This window comes from Aquila chrysaetos, chromosome 1 (assembly GCF_900496995.4).
Source record: "Aquila chrysaetos chrysaetos chromosome 1, bAquChr1.4, whole genome shotgun sequence".
Classification (NCBI taxonomy): domain Eukaryota; kingdom Metazoa; phylum Chordata; class Aves; order Accipitriformes; family Accipitridae; genus Aquila; species Aquila chrysaetos.
The window spans coordinates 40,910,635-40,928,801 of NC_044004.1; the positions used below are offsets into that span (position 1 = coordinate 40,910,635).

The 18,167-nt window shown below is 37.8% G+C and overlaps 1 protein-coding gene across 4 annotated transcripts in view; it reads left to right on the forward strand.

Annotated features, from left to right (window-relative positions):
- The window catches only part of GLRA3 (glycine receptor alpha 3), a 94,386-nt gene that overhangs the window by 62,454 nt on the left and 13,765 nt on the right, over nt 1–18,167 (forward strand). For all 4 annotated transcript variants that reach the window (XM_030010690.2, XM_030010709.2, XM_030010682.2 and 1 more), the window contains exons 6-7: nt 5,466–5,603; nt 17,460–17,674. In XM_030010690.2, coding sequence (XP_029866550.1) covers nt 5,466–5,603; nt 17,460–17,674 — 353 coding nt within the window. The remainder of the gene's footprint in view (nt 1–5,465; nt 5,604–17,459; nt 17,675–18,167) is intronic.

Consider the following 18,167-nt stretch of genomic DNA (forward strand, 5'->3'; position numbering starts at 1 on the left):
AGCTGGTTTACCTCCTCCAAGCTCAGGAGTCATGCATCCCAACAAAGAGGAAGTCAGGAAAAAATGCCAGGAGGCCTGCGTGGATGAACAAGGAGCTCCTGGACAAACTCAAATGCAAAAAGGAAGCCTGCAGAAAGTGGAAGCAAGGACAGGTAGCCTAGGAGTAATACAGAGAAATTGTCCAAGCAGCCAGGGATCAGGTTAGGAAAACTAAAGCCCTGATAGAATAAAATCTGGCCAGGAGAGGTCAAGGGCAACAAGAAAAGCTTCTATAGGTATGTCAGTGATAATGGGAAGACTAGAGAAAATGTGGGCCTTCTCCGGAAGGAAACAGGAGACCTGGTTACCTGGGATATGGAGAAGGCTGAGGTACTCAATGACTTTTTTTGCCTCAGTCTTCACCAGCAAGTGGTCCAGCCACACCACTCAAGTCGCAGAAGGCAAAGACAGTGACTGGGAGAATGAAGAACCACCTACTGTAGGAGATCAGTTTGAGACCATCTGAGGAACATGAAGGTGCACAAGCCCATGGGACCTGATGAGATGCATTGGTGGGTCCGGAAGGAACTGATGGATGAAGTTGCTAAGCCATGATCAATCATATTTGAGAAGTCGTGGCAGTCCAGGGAAGTTCCCACTGACTGGAAAAGGGGAAGCATAACTGCCATTTTTAAAAAGGGGAAAAAAGGAAGACTTGGAGAACTACAGGCCAGTCAGTCTCACCTCTGTGCCTGGCAATATCATGGAGTGGATCATCCTGGAAACTGTGCTAAGGCACACGGAAAATAAGGAGGTAATAGGTGACAGCTAACATGGCTTCGCTAAGGGCAAATCGTGCCTGACAAATTTGGTGGCCTTCTATGATGGGGTTACAGTACTGGTGGATAAGGGAAGAGCAACTGATGTCATCTACCTGGACTTGTGCAAAGCATTTAACACAGTCCCACATGACATCATTGTCTCTAAGTTGGAGAGACATGGATTTGATGGATGGACCACTTGCTGGATAAGGAATTGGCTGGATGGTTGCGCTCAAAGAGTTGCGGTCAATGGCTCGATGTCCAAGTGGAGACCAGCAACTGAACGCCCTGAAGAGTGGCATTCCTCAGGGATTGGTACTGGGACCGGTGCTAACATCTTTGTCAGTGATATGGAGAGTGGGACTGGGTGCACCCTCAGCAAGTTTGCAGACGACACCAAACTGAGTGGTGCAGTTGACATGCCTGAGGGACAGGATGCCATCCAGAGCGACCTTGACAGGCTTGAGAGGTGGGCTTGTGCAAACCTCATGAAGTTCAACAAGGCCAAGTGCAAGGTCCTGCACATGGGTCAGGGCAATCCCAAGCACAAATACAGGCTGGGTGGAGAATGGATTGACAGCAGCCCTGCAGAGAAGGACTTGTGAGTGTTGGTTGATGAGAAGCTGAGTAAAACCCAGCAATGTGCGTTTGCAGCCTAACACTGGAATAGGTTGCCTAGAGAGACTGTGGATGCCCCATCCCTGGAAGTGTTCAAGGCCAGGTTGGATGGGGCTTTGAGCAACCTGGTCTAGTGGAAGGTGTCCCTGCCCATGGCAGTGGGGTTGGAACTAGGTGATCTTTGAGGTCTCTTCCAACCCAAACCATTCTATGATACTATGATAAACTGCAATTGTGTCTCAGGAACACTCAGCTTTAATTATGAGCTTGATCAGTTAAATTGACTAGTGCTGCATAAACCTGGGACAAAGACAGCACCATTACTCACTTCTCTGCCTTTTCTCAGCTAATCAGTTGCTAATCTTGTACAGTCAATGAAATAGTTTACTTGTTTTTATTTTATTCCTGTAAAACTCATTTCAGCAGTGGATGGGCGAGTGTACTTTTTTCATCTAGATGAGTAAGGTAAATGCATTTTAGTAGAGACCTTCTTTGTTGCAGCATCTAATAATTTCCTTTTTGCCAATGTAGGCCTCAGTACTGCAAATACTATGCATGAAAGATCTGTATAGTCCCATTGAACTCAGGCACTGGCATCAGACATTTAGTTACCCACATAAGTCTAATACTGTAAACTTTTATGATTGGCAATTCTAGGATCCTAAATCTAAAAAATAACACTCTGCTCTTGAGGCTTCAAAATTTTCATTACCAAAGCTCCCTACACTTCTGTTAGTTCCTGTGTACTTAGGCCCCCCACCCCCTGTTGATGGCACTAAGCAATTTGGTGCCTTATCCATATCAGGAACATAAGTCTCTACTTTATTGCTGAGACTGAACTTTTCAAAATCTGCCATGATGTCTTCCCATGCTGCTGGGAGTCCAGACATTTCAGTAAGGGACACTAATTACATTAATCAGCAGAGGTCCCAAATTTAGGGTGCTGGAGGACTGATTTTTAGGCTCATTGCATATATAACGCCATACACCTAAATCATAACAGTATATATACTACAGTATGGTAACCACTGACAGTTTTAAAGGGCCATTTCTATAGAAATGCCTTTTTCACCTTATGCACAGTGTACACAATACCATGAGCATTCTGAGTGTTAAGCACTGTGCTATTCAGCAGGTCTTCTATATAAAATTAACTAAAAAACAAAAATACTTTTTTTTTTTTTTTTGAGATATTAAGGAAGCTCAGTTAGCTCAATTAATATTGTTGTTCCTCCTGAAAAATTTCCAACACAGAACAATGTGGGGTTTAACCCTTTTGTAGATAGGATATCCTGGGATGGACCTAGGACATGAGCTGCATTTGTTCTTGGAAATTCTCTGATTCTACTTTATTTCTGCTGGTGACTAGATACTTTCCACAGTAGTCTTTCTTCCTTTTCTCCATGCCAAGAAGAAAGAACAATGGAGTAGTTGGAAAAAAGAAAGAGATCATCAGTTTATTTGGAAGTGTACCAAATAAAAAAATATTTTCAGCTGGAAAATCAAGAATGCCTGTCCTTGTTAACACTGCTCACTAAAGAAAATTTAGAGGCAAATTTGAGTTATCAAATAGTTCAGTATGCTTAAATAATTTATGTTTTCTCGCTTCCCCACTTACAGGACTATTACAAGATTTTTGATGTCCCTAATTCAATGGGCACATTTGATTGGGCCATGTATTTCACATTTAATAAAGGGCCATAAATTTAATAGAGATTTATTTTAAGTTGATTTAATTTAACTTACCTAGTGGAAATATGATATATATTATACTATTTTAAATTTCTTTGGTATAACATAAACTCACATCTCCATTAAGCTTCTTTATATTTTAAGACACATTTACTTTATAGCTATGATCTTGACTTACAAAACTGAAGTTACAGTATTGAATGCTAAAGCTTTATTTGGGTATTTAAAATGTAAACATGATAAAAAGGAATTACCACATCAGCATTTTGCATACATTGTTATTATTTTTAACAGAGTGCACTATAGAAGAATTAGTGGGCAGGGTAGATAATCAAAATTAAAAGCATGCATTAGAGATGAATGAATCTGATTTAGTGAAATACATTTTGACACAGCAGTTGTTTCTTGTCAGTTCAATGAGTTTTACTCAGGGGATATCACTTCTGGCCATAATCTACATGCTTCAAATGATAATCTGCTTTACACACAACTGCTTTTTGTCTGAATTCATGGGAAGTTTGATACTTCTGTTTTTTCATAGTTTATGGCATTTAATAGTGAATTTTTAGACTGTGTTTGTGGAATGTCATGCATTCAATAAGACAGAAAAATAAGTGTTTCCTTGCACAGTTAGTATACACTTGTAATGACTTGAGTAATGTCTGATCTTAACTAAATACTTATTTAAAAGATTATGGTCTCTATTTTAGCATATTCATCCAGCCCCAACAAAATACCAAAGTAAACCAACAGTCAGCCTGAGTGCCTGTGAATACCTTGTATAAAGATACTCTCCAAAAGAAACATCAAGAATCTAGAAGCAAGGAGAGGTGTTGATAACAGTTTTAAATGTATAAACACCAATTCTTAGCTTATAGGTGCATTCAACATAGATCAGAAAGGATGAAGTGTGTCTCAGATTTGAGGTCAGCATATCAGGGCATTATGACTGAATAGCATTTATAGATGTGTTCAAAGAGTAATGAAGTCACTGAATATAATGGGAAAGATTTATGCCCACACACCAAAGAGGTTATTGCCTTCACTGGAACTCAAAATTTCAGTATTTGAGTGCAGACAGTTACTCTTAGAAAGTTCTGGACAATATAGTTCGCAAAGTAATTTGTTACTGGTAGATTAAAAGATATTTCCAGTTATCAGTAGGTTATCCTCAACAGCTCATTAACATTGGACTAAGGCAGAAAGGAAATCTGGCAAAGAAACAAAATAGGTGAGTGAAAGGTGTATAATTTAGATGTAAAAATTACTCCCTTTTCCTTCTGGTTCAAGCTATTATATGTGGCTCAAATGTACGCTCGTCATTCAAACTATTACAACAATAGAAGCTACCTACTTTCAGATTTCAATCTTAAAATCTCACTTTGTCCAGATCTGTTAGACTCTGAGAAAGTCTTAATGAAGCGTGAATGAGAATAAGAAGCTTTTTTTTTTCCCCAGTTGTCATAACCAGATAAAATTTGTTCAGAAAAAATTTAGAATAAATGCCAGGGATATACTGGAAAGTTCATATATCACATATTCAGAGGAAGTAGAACTATTTTCCCCAATGATATCCCATGCAAATATTCAGCTGAGAGAGGCAAACAGAAGGAAAAAGTACTTGCCCTTTACAAAGTCTGGGCCTTGATTAGTACTTCTACTACAGCTTTTGCTGGTTTATTTAATCTTATACACACATGCATGAGGTACAGGTAAGTGCAGGAATCTGAATATTGAAACCTAATGCCTTTTAATATCATAATAAGTCATAGGCAGCTAATATAAGAACACTACAATCAATTGCTTTCCCTTGTTTTGTACCAGTTCCAGAGAAAAGTAGTTTTTCAACTAGTACCTCACTCCTGCAGAAATTTTTATTCATTGTTCTCTTTGAAGAATTTGCACCTAACAATTCAAATTGACATAAATCCATAAACATAGCTTTGACAATCCACCATTTCACCTCAAATAAAAGGAGAAAGAGATCTGAGTGTGAAGGGCCTATTTTTATCCTTCATCAGCTGGGGGGCAGGGGGTAAGATTTTCCCAAGTGCCCAAGAGAATTGAATGTTTAGCTCATTTTAATGCTTTTGTTAATTCCATTAATAGACTACTTGACTATTAATATTTCACAAAGGATGCATAGGACTGGCTTTTTTTTCTAGTTCAGTATGGTATAGAATGGCAGATAGCACATTGTGATTAACAGGTACAAACAGACCCCCTGTATTATCTCCTTTTTATGACATTTGATTAAGTCATGACTATTTGTTATGTCCCTGCTTTTCAAAGTTTGCAGCTGCCTTAAAGTTTATTTGCGGTTTGTTTTTTGTTTTTTTGTTTTTTTTTTTTCAGTTGGATACACAATGAATGATCTCATTTTTGAATGGCAAGAAAAGGGAGCAGTTCAAGTAGCAGAAGGTCTCACTCTGCCACAGTTTCTGTTGAAAGAAGAAAAGGATTTATGTTACTGCACCAAGCATTACAATACAGGTAGGAAAGCATATTAGTGATTAAAACTGGAAAGACATTTAAAATTTATTGTTACTTTGGAGAGTTGTTTTGGTTTTTTACATTTTCTTACTGAACTCACAAGAAGATTAAAATGTACAGGTGTATTGGGCAGGATAATGCAGTCTTAAATAACTGACACAATGAAACAAAAGTACCTGAAGGCTGATCAAACTTCTATTTCAGTAAACTTAAGAAAATACATAGTTGAAATAATTAAGAAGCAATTCAGTCAGGAGTTTTATTTTTACAGCGGGTGCCATGACCACATCTACACTGTGGGATCTGAAGCACTGCTAAAATCCAAAGGTCCATGTGCTGTTCACTAAGCATGGCCTAGCTCAGTCAGGAAAAAGGGACACAGGGTTGCCAAGCCAGCTATCCCTGCCCTCGTTCTTAAAGCAAGGGAGCAATGCAAACAATCTGAAAGCATCCTTAATGTACAATGGCCAGGTGACCAAACTAGACATGGCCTTTCTGAGCTAAAGCCTTTGTAGAACTGCGATGTTTAGCTTATCATCTCTGGGTTTATTTGAAAAAGGGGGGTTTTAACATTACTAATATAGTTATTTTATTTTTAATTGTAAAAAAATATCTCAGTAACTAGACAATCACAAGCATAATAATCCTCAAAAAAAAAATGTAACAAAGGCTTAGAATGCACAGCTTCCATTTCTCATGGGAAAAAAAACCCTAGAACTCTTTCATTCTAATCCATATCTCTTTTCATTTCTGCTCTCCAATTAGATTCTTAATAACCATATCTTGAAATTTAAGTTTAGAACTGATTTATTTGGATTCTGCTGAAATGGCAGAAAGGATAAAATTCAATAGGTGACATTCATAACAAATGTCCTGTTGCAATCAGAATTAAGGAAGAATAATTTTGAGCACTGAGTTTTATCACAGCTGCCATGGTGCCCTAACGGAGGGAAAGGTTCTCTAATAATTTCCATTTAGAGTGTGGATATATTGACAGAGATGTTCTGAAGTGTTCCCTAAAATAAATTGGAAATACATAACATGCACTTTTACTGGAAAAATACTAATATCTGGCTAATCCTTAAAAACCTTCCAGAAATGGAGATACATATCCTATAGCAGGGTAATTTTTTCACTCAAACATCCCTTTGTTAATGATAATAATGAAATTAATATTGTTCCTTTTTTCTTTTTACTCTAATGCCTATGACAAACAAGAAAATTTTGCTTTTGTTATTTTTCTTTGTCTCCTTTGAGATATATAGGCAACCTCTTCTTCCATTTTAGGACTCTCCTGCTTTTGTGCCTTTTTAACATGTGCCTGTAACTGTACTTCTATAATCTGTATAGTGATATTAAGAAATGAGAATTTGTGGTAGAAAATATTCTCCTCATTTTTCCAAAGTACATTTGGACAATATGATGCATCAAAAACCTCTAACTGAGGAACTAAAACATTACTGTGGTACTTAACATGATATTGAATGGAAACCTGTTTTAAAATGTCAGAATTTCCAGTGATTTCCAAATATCTCTCCAAACATCTCATCCAAAGCTGACTTGTACTCTGATTTGTCTGAGAATTTAATTACAATCATCATAGCTTAAACCTTTTGATTTCGACTGAAACCTCATTTTTTCAATATTTTTGAGCCCCTACCTTTTTCTTTATAAACTATGTTTCAAGCCTATTTGAGTTGGTATTAATTTTCTTCTAGGCAGAAATAGGAAAATATGCTAAGCCTAGGCATAACACACTAAGTTGCATGGGGTCAACTTACATCTACTGTCTTTTCCTGTGGCCCTAAACTGAGCTGAGAAGCGGGAGGAACAGATGTTATTAACTGTATGTGAGGTCTCTCAAAATGTGCCTGCAAGAGAAGTGCACTTATCCTTGTAAACCGCTGTCACAGTTAGGTGGGAGAGAGGGGTTTACCATCATAACTCTAGAGGACAGCGTGGCCAATAATCAGTCTGTTATATTTCTGTATTGCTTTGGCCAAACTGCATTTCCGTGGCCAAACAGGTACTCTAAAATGTGAGTGCAGCCCACAACTCTGAAAAGATGGCCGAAGTTCATGCCTCTAATTAAAAAAAGAATTTGGCCATTTAATTTGTCCATAAAAAGTCAAGCCATTTACTAATACAGAAAACTTGGAAGCCTGGATGCAGGCATCCACCGTACACTTCAGGATGGAGACTTTAAAAGACCTCAGCAAACAAAAAGTCAATTGCACAGCTGTGGAACCTGCCTATGACTGGCAGAGGGGAAAAAAGTGCAATACTCAGTGGCACCAGCTGCAGGCAGAAGGGTATGTCCTCACCAGAAGAAGCAGCAGAGTGGCCTGCTCTGAGTTACAGCACCAAAATTACAGGTACAAATCTAGAAGAATTTTGGCAGGGCAAACCAGAAAGAAAAGATAGTCTTACTCATGCAGGACTACATTTATTGTGACATTCTTTTCTTCATCATAACAGTATTTTCTCCAGAGTTTTTAATTTTTTATTCAAGTCTTCGGTATGAAGTTAATTGAATCAAATTAGGGGGGTTTGGTTTGGTTTCTAGAAGGGTAGGAGTGCCCTTCATTTCTTTGTTACAACCAGCATTATTAACGACCATGTGTAGGCTAAAAATCCCTAAACATTACATTAAAAGACAATAACAACTAAGAGTTTCTTTTCCTCCATTATTTCACTCGGGTATGTGACCAGTAATGTGCTTTCTTAAGGCTCCTGCAGTGAGATACTGTAGACAGATACCCCTTTTGGATACTCCAAAAGAAACAAAAAAAAAAATCATTTTCCAAAATCTAGAAATAAAGCCTATTTCTCTGGCCTATGACAGATTAGATAAAATGAATTCATAAAAGAATGCTAAGCAACAGCAACTGGTATGCAATAAGTGACCAAAGAAGAGCGTTCAATTTAAATTTAGTTACAACACAAGATGACAAGCTTTTCTGAGACATCCCGTAAAACAGAAGAAAAATCCCAAAAGTCTCCCTGAGAAACAAATTAACATGGAGCTTCAGGACAGTATGTGGAAACTCATCAGCACATGTCTCATCCAGTGTTTCATGTCCAATTGAAAATGGATCACCGTAACTACAGCTTGAAAAATAAACTGCTTCTAAAGATAGGGACTTAATAGTTTCAGCAACAGTACAGCATAATGGCTCATCAAGTCTTGTGTTCTGAAGTGACGCAACAACATTTCTGATCATTTTCATGTTTTTGTGTCCACTGGCATATCCGCAGTGACAAATTTGGGAAGTGAAGTAGAATCGTAACAACCAGAAAAATCACAACGTGAACCATTTACATTACAAGGATAGTCTTGCTTTACCACATCCTCATGCATTGCTCCCCTGGGCTTTTATGCAACACCCAATCTTAATTTCAATCACAGGTAATTTCAATCACAGTCTCAAAAAGCCCAATATACGATAGCATGAATTTATACATAATAGCATTGGCTAACAGGCACAAACAGAAATACTTTGAATCTTGGCTTTATTCCTGCACCATGGATAACACACTACACCTGCACTTGAATGATGCTGCTTAGAACTGTCTTTATGTCTATTGATAGGGTTTGGCTCAAAGTATTGGATGTAGTGGTCTTGGAAACAGTGGAGCTATGGTTGCTACACTCACCATCAGAACTGATGCATTCTGTATGTTACCATTTCTGATAACTCTGTATCCTTAAATCTGTGATCTTGATGATCAGCCCACTGTCTTAACTCCACATTCCCCATTCGACCTCCTAACACATACATCCCAAACACAACCTTTTCTCATGATTCCTTTGGTACCCCCTTAAGGTCAAAGAAGTTGTTTAATAACCTGTAGATTGTGCCCTTTCTAGGTCCTATGTTCAACTGACTTACGGCCCTACATTTGGCCATTTTGTTGCCAACATGATAGTGATTAAAGGAGACATAGCTCTGATGCCTTACTCTGCCCACAAGAACTCAAACCCCTTCTTTTTTTGACAAATACCTAAACCACTCTTTTTGAGACTATAGCAGTGACTTTTGAGCCATGGCTTTTTAACCCCTTGGGGTTTTTTCATAGACCACTTCTCAGAAAAGGAAGCTTGTACTTTTTATCCAGGAGGTATTCCATGGGCATTAAAAATCTGAAGCTGCTCATTCCTTCACTGAAAAAGGAGAAATGATAAACACTTCAAAGAACAGTCTATGACAGGCTGAGGACATGACCATCCACAGACACAGAAGACAGCACTGCCTGACTCCAACAGGGCATTTTTCTCTGCAAGAGAAGAAAACTCACCTCAATTGTCACCCCTGCACTGAGCAAAATTTAAACATTCTACTTTAAAGTTTCATTGAATAAAAAGGCTCCCAGGCCTTTCCTGTAGAACTGCTACCTACCCAGTCCATCCCCAGCCTGTACCAGTGCATGGGGTTACGCCATCCTCATGACAGAACTGTGCATTTGTCTTTCCTGACTGTCATGATGTTGCGGTGAGTCCTCCAGCCTACAGAGGTCCCTCTGAATGGCAGCTTGGTCCTCCATTCGGTGAGAGATGGGAATTGCAAGTGGAAATTCATCAAGCTGAAAAAAAATTAGTTGCTCTTTTCCACATTTATTTTCAACTTTCTTTTACTGCAGTCATTATCAGTCTTACGCCAACATTAAGTTTACCACCTGCCCCAGTATTTGTTTCCAAACAAGCTATGTAAAGTCACTTCCTTCCTGACCAAGAACTTATGTAGTCAATGGCAGGTGACAGCACCAGCACTGGTATCCCCCAGTATACCACTGATATCCACAGACTGTGACTTGAAGGAAAAACTGAATGTTAGTACATTCCTATAGCTGTTTTGTGAATCTTGACTTTAGATACATATACACCAGCCATATGTATGAGAACTCGTCTAGTTCTATATGCCAGACACTCGACAGTCATCATTTCTAGTCAGGCTGCATGATCATAGATAAAGCTTGAATGTTTTACGATGAGGAAAAGGCAAGTACTTTTATAAGCAGTTTTAATCAGCAAAATATACTCAAATTGCATTTTTTATTTCAGTGCAAATTGGAAAAAGTATCTGGAGACTGCACTTACCAAGTGCTTTTTTATTACCCTGTCTCCTTCTTAGAGAGGTATGAAAGTAATTTCAGCTAACTTTGCTTACAAGTAATCAATTTTATAGATGCAGTCTCTTGAAATAACCAGCTTTGCACACACACATAATTTATGGATTGTCTTGTTTATTTAAGAAATTTTATCATGGGAAGGCAAAAGGACAGAAAATATTTAACTGTATTTCAGTAATAAGTAAAGCAGAATGCCTCTCAAATGACTGTGTAACATTCTGGGAGAAATAAAAAGGAAGTCTTTTTACTGAATAAGGTAAACTCAGCTAGACTGCTTGCCTAGTGGTGATTATGATAATGACTCTAACAGAAGAGAAAGTAAAAGGAGCAGTACTGCCTCATGGAAAAGTCAGTTTATCCATTCTCTTTCTTCATGCTCTCTGTGAAAATCATCTGCCATTATGACTGTGGTGTGATACATAACACGCTGTACTTTGTTGCCAAGAGAGGTTAATTGTGGTCTTATTTTAGCAGATGCAGAGCAAAAAGAAAGCACATAACAAAAGGCAGAAGGGAAGTGCTGGTGGTCTATGTCATCCCTCTTATGGCAATACAGTTTTATTTCCTTATGAGACTATGTCTGTTTTCAGCCAGTTATTTCAGTTAGAATATAAAATTGTCCTCAGAAAATTTCTTTCAACATTTATAACTTTAAAAATAAAAAGCTTTCTATTTGGGGTGTTGGGGCTTTTTTTCATTAATCCAGTTTGTCTGAGGATACTTGGAGTCAATATCCTCACTCTCACTAAAGACAACAGCAACCTTTGCCGGGGTGATTCCATCCTATGTACTAGATAACCTAACTCATTAGGGCTCATGCATGCAGGGCACTTAACAAAAGCCTTGATTAATTACATGATGAATGATTTGGTTTTCAGGACGATACTGATCAAAACTTCATCTGTCTGGGGCCTTAACACACACATACATAAGGGACTAGCTTTCTACTACCTAGCACACCGAAGTGTCCCAACTCAGGACGAGATGAGTGCCGGAACCGGCATTAAGAAAGGGCTGAAAAAATACAGCAAAAGGGATGGCCTGCAGTGAGATCATATTATACGTATACATTATATCTCATGAACTATTCTCAGTGTGTATTGTCCTGCAATAGACATTTGTTTTGAGTAAATATTGTCCTTTTTTCCTTCATACAAAGGTACAGAGAGTAGACAAGAAAACTCAAAGCATTGCAATGGCAACTATTTAGTGAGAGCCTGGGAATCCGAGGTATGAAACATTAGAAAACAGTCAAAGTCATAAAATGCAGTAGCCACGTTGCATCAACCCATACAAAATCTATTTCTTGATTCCACCTATTGTTTTGTCTTAGAAGAGTCTTTAACTTTTGTTTTGAGAAGGCTGTCTCTACTTTTCTCTCTATAGAGAAAAGTGTGTCAGCAGGCTTTTGCAATGTGTTATCTTTTCACATAAAATGAGGAACTGTGATTTTTACAAGTCCAAAAATGATAGACACTGCAGAGGTCCAGAATAGCACCTGGAAATAAATACTCTGTCTAACACAATATTCAAGCTCAGATTGAGCTTGAACGCTTAGGATCTTAGGATGGGGAGTAGAGGAATTGAGCTGCTTAAGAAAGGGATGTCCAGAAGACAGACAAATGGGAGAAGCTCTGTATTTTATTAAGGGATCTAAATCTAAGTCAGCCATTTAGGCTGAGCATATCCTCACCAATGAAGAAGTCCCACTCTCCCTTTCTCCTGTCCTGCTGTCTTTCAGTACTTAATTTCATGTTAAACCTGTGCCTCTAGCTATTTTTCAAGGAGGAAAATGCAGTGCTAGAGGAGAGGACCATCATCACAGTTCAATTGCCCCAGGACTGTTAGCAAATCTCTGTAGCTAGCAATATTTTGGCCCTAGGGCTGGCTGTTTGTTGGTCGTCAGTTGCTGGTAAAAACAGAATTGTGTAGTCTACATCCATATTGACAGATGTGTTAGAATCAGAATGTAAAATATCTGCTTCCCAGGTATAAGGCTTATACTCTGCAGGGCTCCATAAAGATTTATTCAGATTTGCTTAACTTAGTTTAGTTCAATTTTGCTAAGCTTTGAATCATTCCCTATTCAGCAAATATAAAATGTTTATTTTAAGTAAATAGTTTAATGTAATTTCATTAAGCTATATAGTCTTTAGGCCACAGTCCTCTCTACATCCATAAGATATTTCACAGTAGATCAGATATTAGCATTATCAATGGCTTTTCTTATTAGGAAGGCCAGACTATGATTTACTAAGTAGTATCAAGAACCAGAACATTCAGCAGATATCTTTCCATTCCACATGGATTAACAGCTGAATCTGTGCATGCTTAGTTACTTTTTTTGTTTATACATATTAATTTTATTTTTATTATGTTATTAATTTTTAATTTCATAGTGATTTAATAATTATTATTACTCTTACCTTTATTAGAAATTACCTATTTCTCAGGCACACTATTTCCTTGGCTCAGTTTCCTAAGGTGATTCTCCATTATGAAAACTTTCTATGTAGCTTCAGAAACAGCTACTCAGCCTTCCTGGGAATTGTAAACATGACCATGACATTGTAAGGGTACAGTAAGAAAAGCTTCCCCCAAGGCATATCTTAAGGGTTGCTAAAAGGGGACAAATATATTTAAGTTCTACCAAGTACTACCTCTGGAGCTGTTTGAGGCAGGTGAAACTGAAAAGAAAGACTCCTTGTGGCCTGAAAGCTACTACTTATGCTTGATTTCCCTTGCACATCCCACACTGCTGGCAGTACCTTTTAATCACACAAGCGTACTGCTGCCTGCATAGCCCACTGCTTAAATAGCACCTGCCGTAGTCAGAGGAGGCTGTGCAGTGTGAAGGTATGCTAAGGTAGAAAATTGCTCTTCTCGGGTTACTCACAATGAGCCACAGCAGCAACAACCAAAAGAAGAATATGTGACCTAAACACTGACTCCGAAGAAAAGCCAATTATACTTTCCAGGAGAAATAAAAACCATACAGACTGACTGGAATATACATTTTTCCACTACAATATTGGTTTCAGTGTGGACATTGCATGGAAATCATGCCAGCCCAGCAGGTCTGACATTGTTACCAAAGAACATGTGTAAGAGAGAAAAATGCACGTGCATATATACCACTACGTTCACTTCATATGCATAGGTACAGCATTCAGCAAGACAGCACTTTTGGTGCTTTTAGCACACTTGAATCCCTGGTTAGGCTAGACTTACAAACACAAAGAACATTACCTCTGTTTCAGGAAAAAATGCTTATCCTTTAGGAAGCCCTCAGTAACAGTTCTTTCTTTTGCATTACAAAAATCTGTCCATTGTATGGATTGTGTGCACATCTATATTTAGCTCTGGTCCGAAACTAGCATCAGGCCTTAATTTGTTACTCAGCCTCAGCAAAACCACAATACCACAAAGGTTTCATATACTCCTCCTAGCCAATCTCCATGACATTTACAGTGCATATCAGAATGAACTAAAGCTTACCTTTTATGTACTGCAAATGAATTATTAGAGCAATGCTCTTAGCTGCTTGTCTTTCTCCTTCCCCAACCGAAATGACTTCATGGGTATGTCTCTTCTGAACCATTCAAGCATCCAGTCAAATAGATTAAACCACAGCTAACCTGGCTTTGAATTCGAAACAGAATACAGGAGGAGAAAGGAGTCCCACAGCTGGATGCTGGCTTCAGCTGAGAAACAACAGCACAGCCTCTACTGGCTGCCTCCTAGCTGAAGCTCACATCAGCTAGTTGCAAATGTGTTTTTTCCCATTCTGCCTCATTAGCCAAGCTTATGCAGATGGTTCTAATCTCAGCCAGGAAGGGCAAAAACTAACATTACCCCTTCCACACTTAGACTAGCAACTACTGCAATTGCAGTGCCGAGACTGACTTCCAACTGCTGCCGTTCTCCAATAGTCAGCAGTGGAGTAACAGAGAGAAGTGTCTACCTGGGTAGCTGCGAGTCTGCCTGGGGAGTTGCCACATACTAATTTTTTCGTGCTGCACTGGAACAGAGCACATCAGGAATACAGTGGTCTTGCCTGGGAAGCAGTGGACATATGACTGGCATGTCCATAAACTCATTGAGCCCAATACGAAGGTCAGAGTCTAAGTCACACATTCTGTGGAGTAAGCAAAGGTATTTTTCCACTTTGAGACACACTTCACTTGCTTTTTTTTTTACCTTGGCCAATGATACAAAAATACAAAACCAAGCAAAAAGATTTTTTCAGTATAATTCCTCTGACACATCACCCAGTCCTAGTTCTGGCCTCTTCATAATCCCATCTCTTTTCTTTTCTGTGGTTTCCATTTGCACTTCTTTCTTTCATAATCTTCCAATTTTTTTAGGGTTCTGTTGTCCACAGCTATTCCTCTCTTTCTCCTTAGTACAAACCTGGCAAACTTGCAACAACATAAAAATAATCCACATCAGAGCTAGTATATTATTTATTGCTTCCTGTTTAGGACCACTGTATTTTTGTGCTGAGAGCTCTGTAATAATCCAAGCCCACCTGAGTACTCGGAAAGAGACTCAGATCTCTTATCCCACCTTTCTCTGCAGAAAAAAACTATGTACAAGCAATAGCCAACATTTATTGACACTCCAGTTATGCATATATTACCCATTCTGATGCTCCTTCGTTTTCCTCCCTAATTTGTTTTGAATGAAGAATATAGGACCCTATAAGAAGAAAATGTTGCATGCTGAACTGTAATTCTTGCTGATGTGATGCCAAATAAAACAGCTTTGCAAGAGACCTAGACTTGGTTGATGCATTTCTGTCACTCCTTACCACCATGGTTTACTGTGATGTATGAGAGAAGAGACTGCTTCTGTCTAAGGCTGCTGGATTAACAGAGCAAATGTGACAAAAAAGAAATCTTCAGCGTAAGGACCAGTTTGAAGTAAGAATATGATTCTGACAAAGGCCAGTCAGTGCAGAACTTCTAGTTACATGGGGTGTACTGAGCTGCTAAGTAAAAGAATGTATCATGCAGGTATCCATTCAAAGATTCTGAAAGAGAAACATAGGGGAAAATCCTGGCCTTTTCTGAAGTAAACATCAAAATTCCCATTCACTTTGTTAAACCGGGACTTCATCCCTTGATTGAAGCAGAAATCAGTTTTGAAGCTGGGGCAGCAGATGGTTGAGCCAGGATTTGGGACACAGGTTTCAGCAGTGTAGATAGGATTCAGAAAACAGCAGCAATTAGGAATGGAACTAGTAATTGAGCCGGCAGATATGAAACTCCTGAGATATATCATATCATTTTAAAATTGAACATCATAACTACCGTCTTTCTAAATATTTTTTTTAGTGCCTCAGCAGAATAAAAATTTCATACAATGACTTTTTCTATGGCAGCATAGAAAGAACTAATGGCCTGTTAAGAGAACTATTACAAAAATAATGAAGTTCAAAAGATATTTCCAAGCACTTAATATGCCTAGAATAAAAACATTTCAGTTTGACTCTACCTGAAACTCGTTTCCGTATGCCTAAGACTATTGTCACAGCATAATATATAATATATTAAATTAGTATAGGATAAGCTCCTAAATAAGTCCATTACATAAGTTTTGTTAATATGGTAAATATTAAAGCACTATTAATGTGGAACAATTTGCTATAAAATGGCATTTTGGCAAATAAAAATGCATTAGGAAAATATCTGTCAAAACCTACTGGAAAACATAACCAAAAAACTTCATACCACAAAATAAATAACTGTGTAGCTTTCCATGTTAAACTTAGAATTAGGAAATGCTTTCATTCAAATGAGGAAGAAATCTGATGTACGTATATTTCCTGCTGTGAGAAACTGTTTCATGTATACACTATTTATAGTAATAACATTGCCTTCAGCACCATTCTTACGTGACTAATATGAGCATTGAGAAGAATTGTAAAATCTAATGAGACCAGGTCAAGATCTGTGAAATAATCTACAGTTTACCAGGTTAAAAAAAAAACAGTTGGGATAAGAGAAAAAAATGGGTTTATGGCATTTCTATGAGCAAACAATAGATTTTTTTTTGTTTTGTTCTGGTTTGGTTAAATCAGTGGAAGCTGATTGATGTTCAGTATCTGGAAAAAAATAATTAGCTTCCTAAAATTGCCTAATCTCAAATTCTCAATTTCTGTTTGAATCGTGGTCATTGTACTTTTGAGCTGGAACAGTTTGAATGGGGATAAAGGAAGAGATTTAGCAGAATCTCCTATTGATAACCTAATGCCCACACTGATCTCACTATATTTTTTGCAAATTCATTGGATTAAAAAAAATAAATTTAAGCTTAAAATTGAACCAAAAGATAAAGGAGATATTATACAATGGGAGAGCAAGCCTTTTCTTTGCATACAGCAGTATTGCCAAACAATAAGTGGAAAACCAAGTGTCATCTCACAGAGGAACCTTCCTATGTCATAATGAATTGTGTTTTGTATTTTATAAGGAAAGAAGAGTTCCAGAGGTTATTGAATTCTTAAATTTTCAGGTTTTTTGTCCCCTTTCCTTCCAGTGTATATTCCTGTTACAGTGGGAACCATGTATATTAAAAATCACTGAAAAGAAATCAAAACATTCATCTTTCATTAGAGAACATATGTATTTGACAGAGTGTAAATTCTTTAGAGTGTGCACTAAATGTTGACTGTAAAGAACATTCTATTTCTATTGAATATTTCTTCTTTGTTATAAAAAGGAAAGTTTACATGTATTGAAGTCCGATTTCACCTTGAGAGGCAGATGGGTTACTATCTCATCCAGATGTACATACCGAGTCTCTTGATCGTCATTCTCTCCTGGGTGTCATTTTGGATCAATATGGATGCAGCTCCAGCCAGAGTGGCTTTAGGCATAACAACTGTACTGACCATGACAACACAAAGCTCAGGTTCACGAGCATCTCTTCCAAAGGTAGGCAGAATTTCCTTTGTTTGTGCCACATTAGTACAAAGTCATAATGCTATGTGACAAATAAACACTTTCAGTCAACCTTATAATATGTGTTTTAATTAGCAGCATTTAAGCATCTTCTAAAGGAGATAAATAACTTTGAAATATTCAAAGGTTGAGTCACCAAATATATTCTATTTGTCCCCTGCCTCAACTATTTAGCCAACCACACATCTACTAAATTCCATAAACCTCAGCAAGTGATGAAAGCAATGTTATTCAGTACTACATAAATGCCGCCTAGCAATTGACTAGTTCATCCTTTCCAGATCTCAGTATCTGATGACATGCTAGCAGATATGACTGAATTTCTGAAGGTCATAGATTCCAACTTATTCTCAATGATATTCCTTTCCCAAAACCTGCCTACATTATGAATTAATTCACTAGTTGCAAACACATTTACATTAAAATATAGAAAAATGTGAAGCTAAATAGCTCCAAACAATTGTAT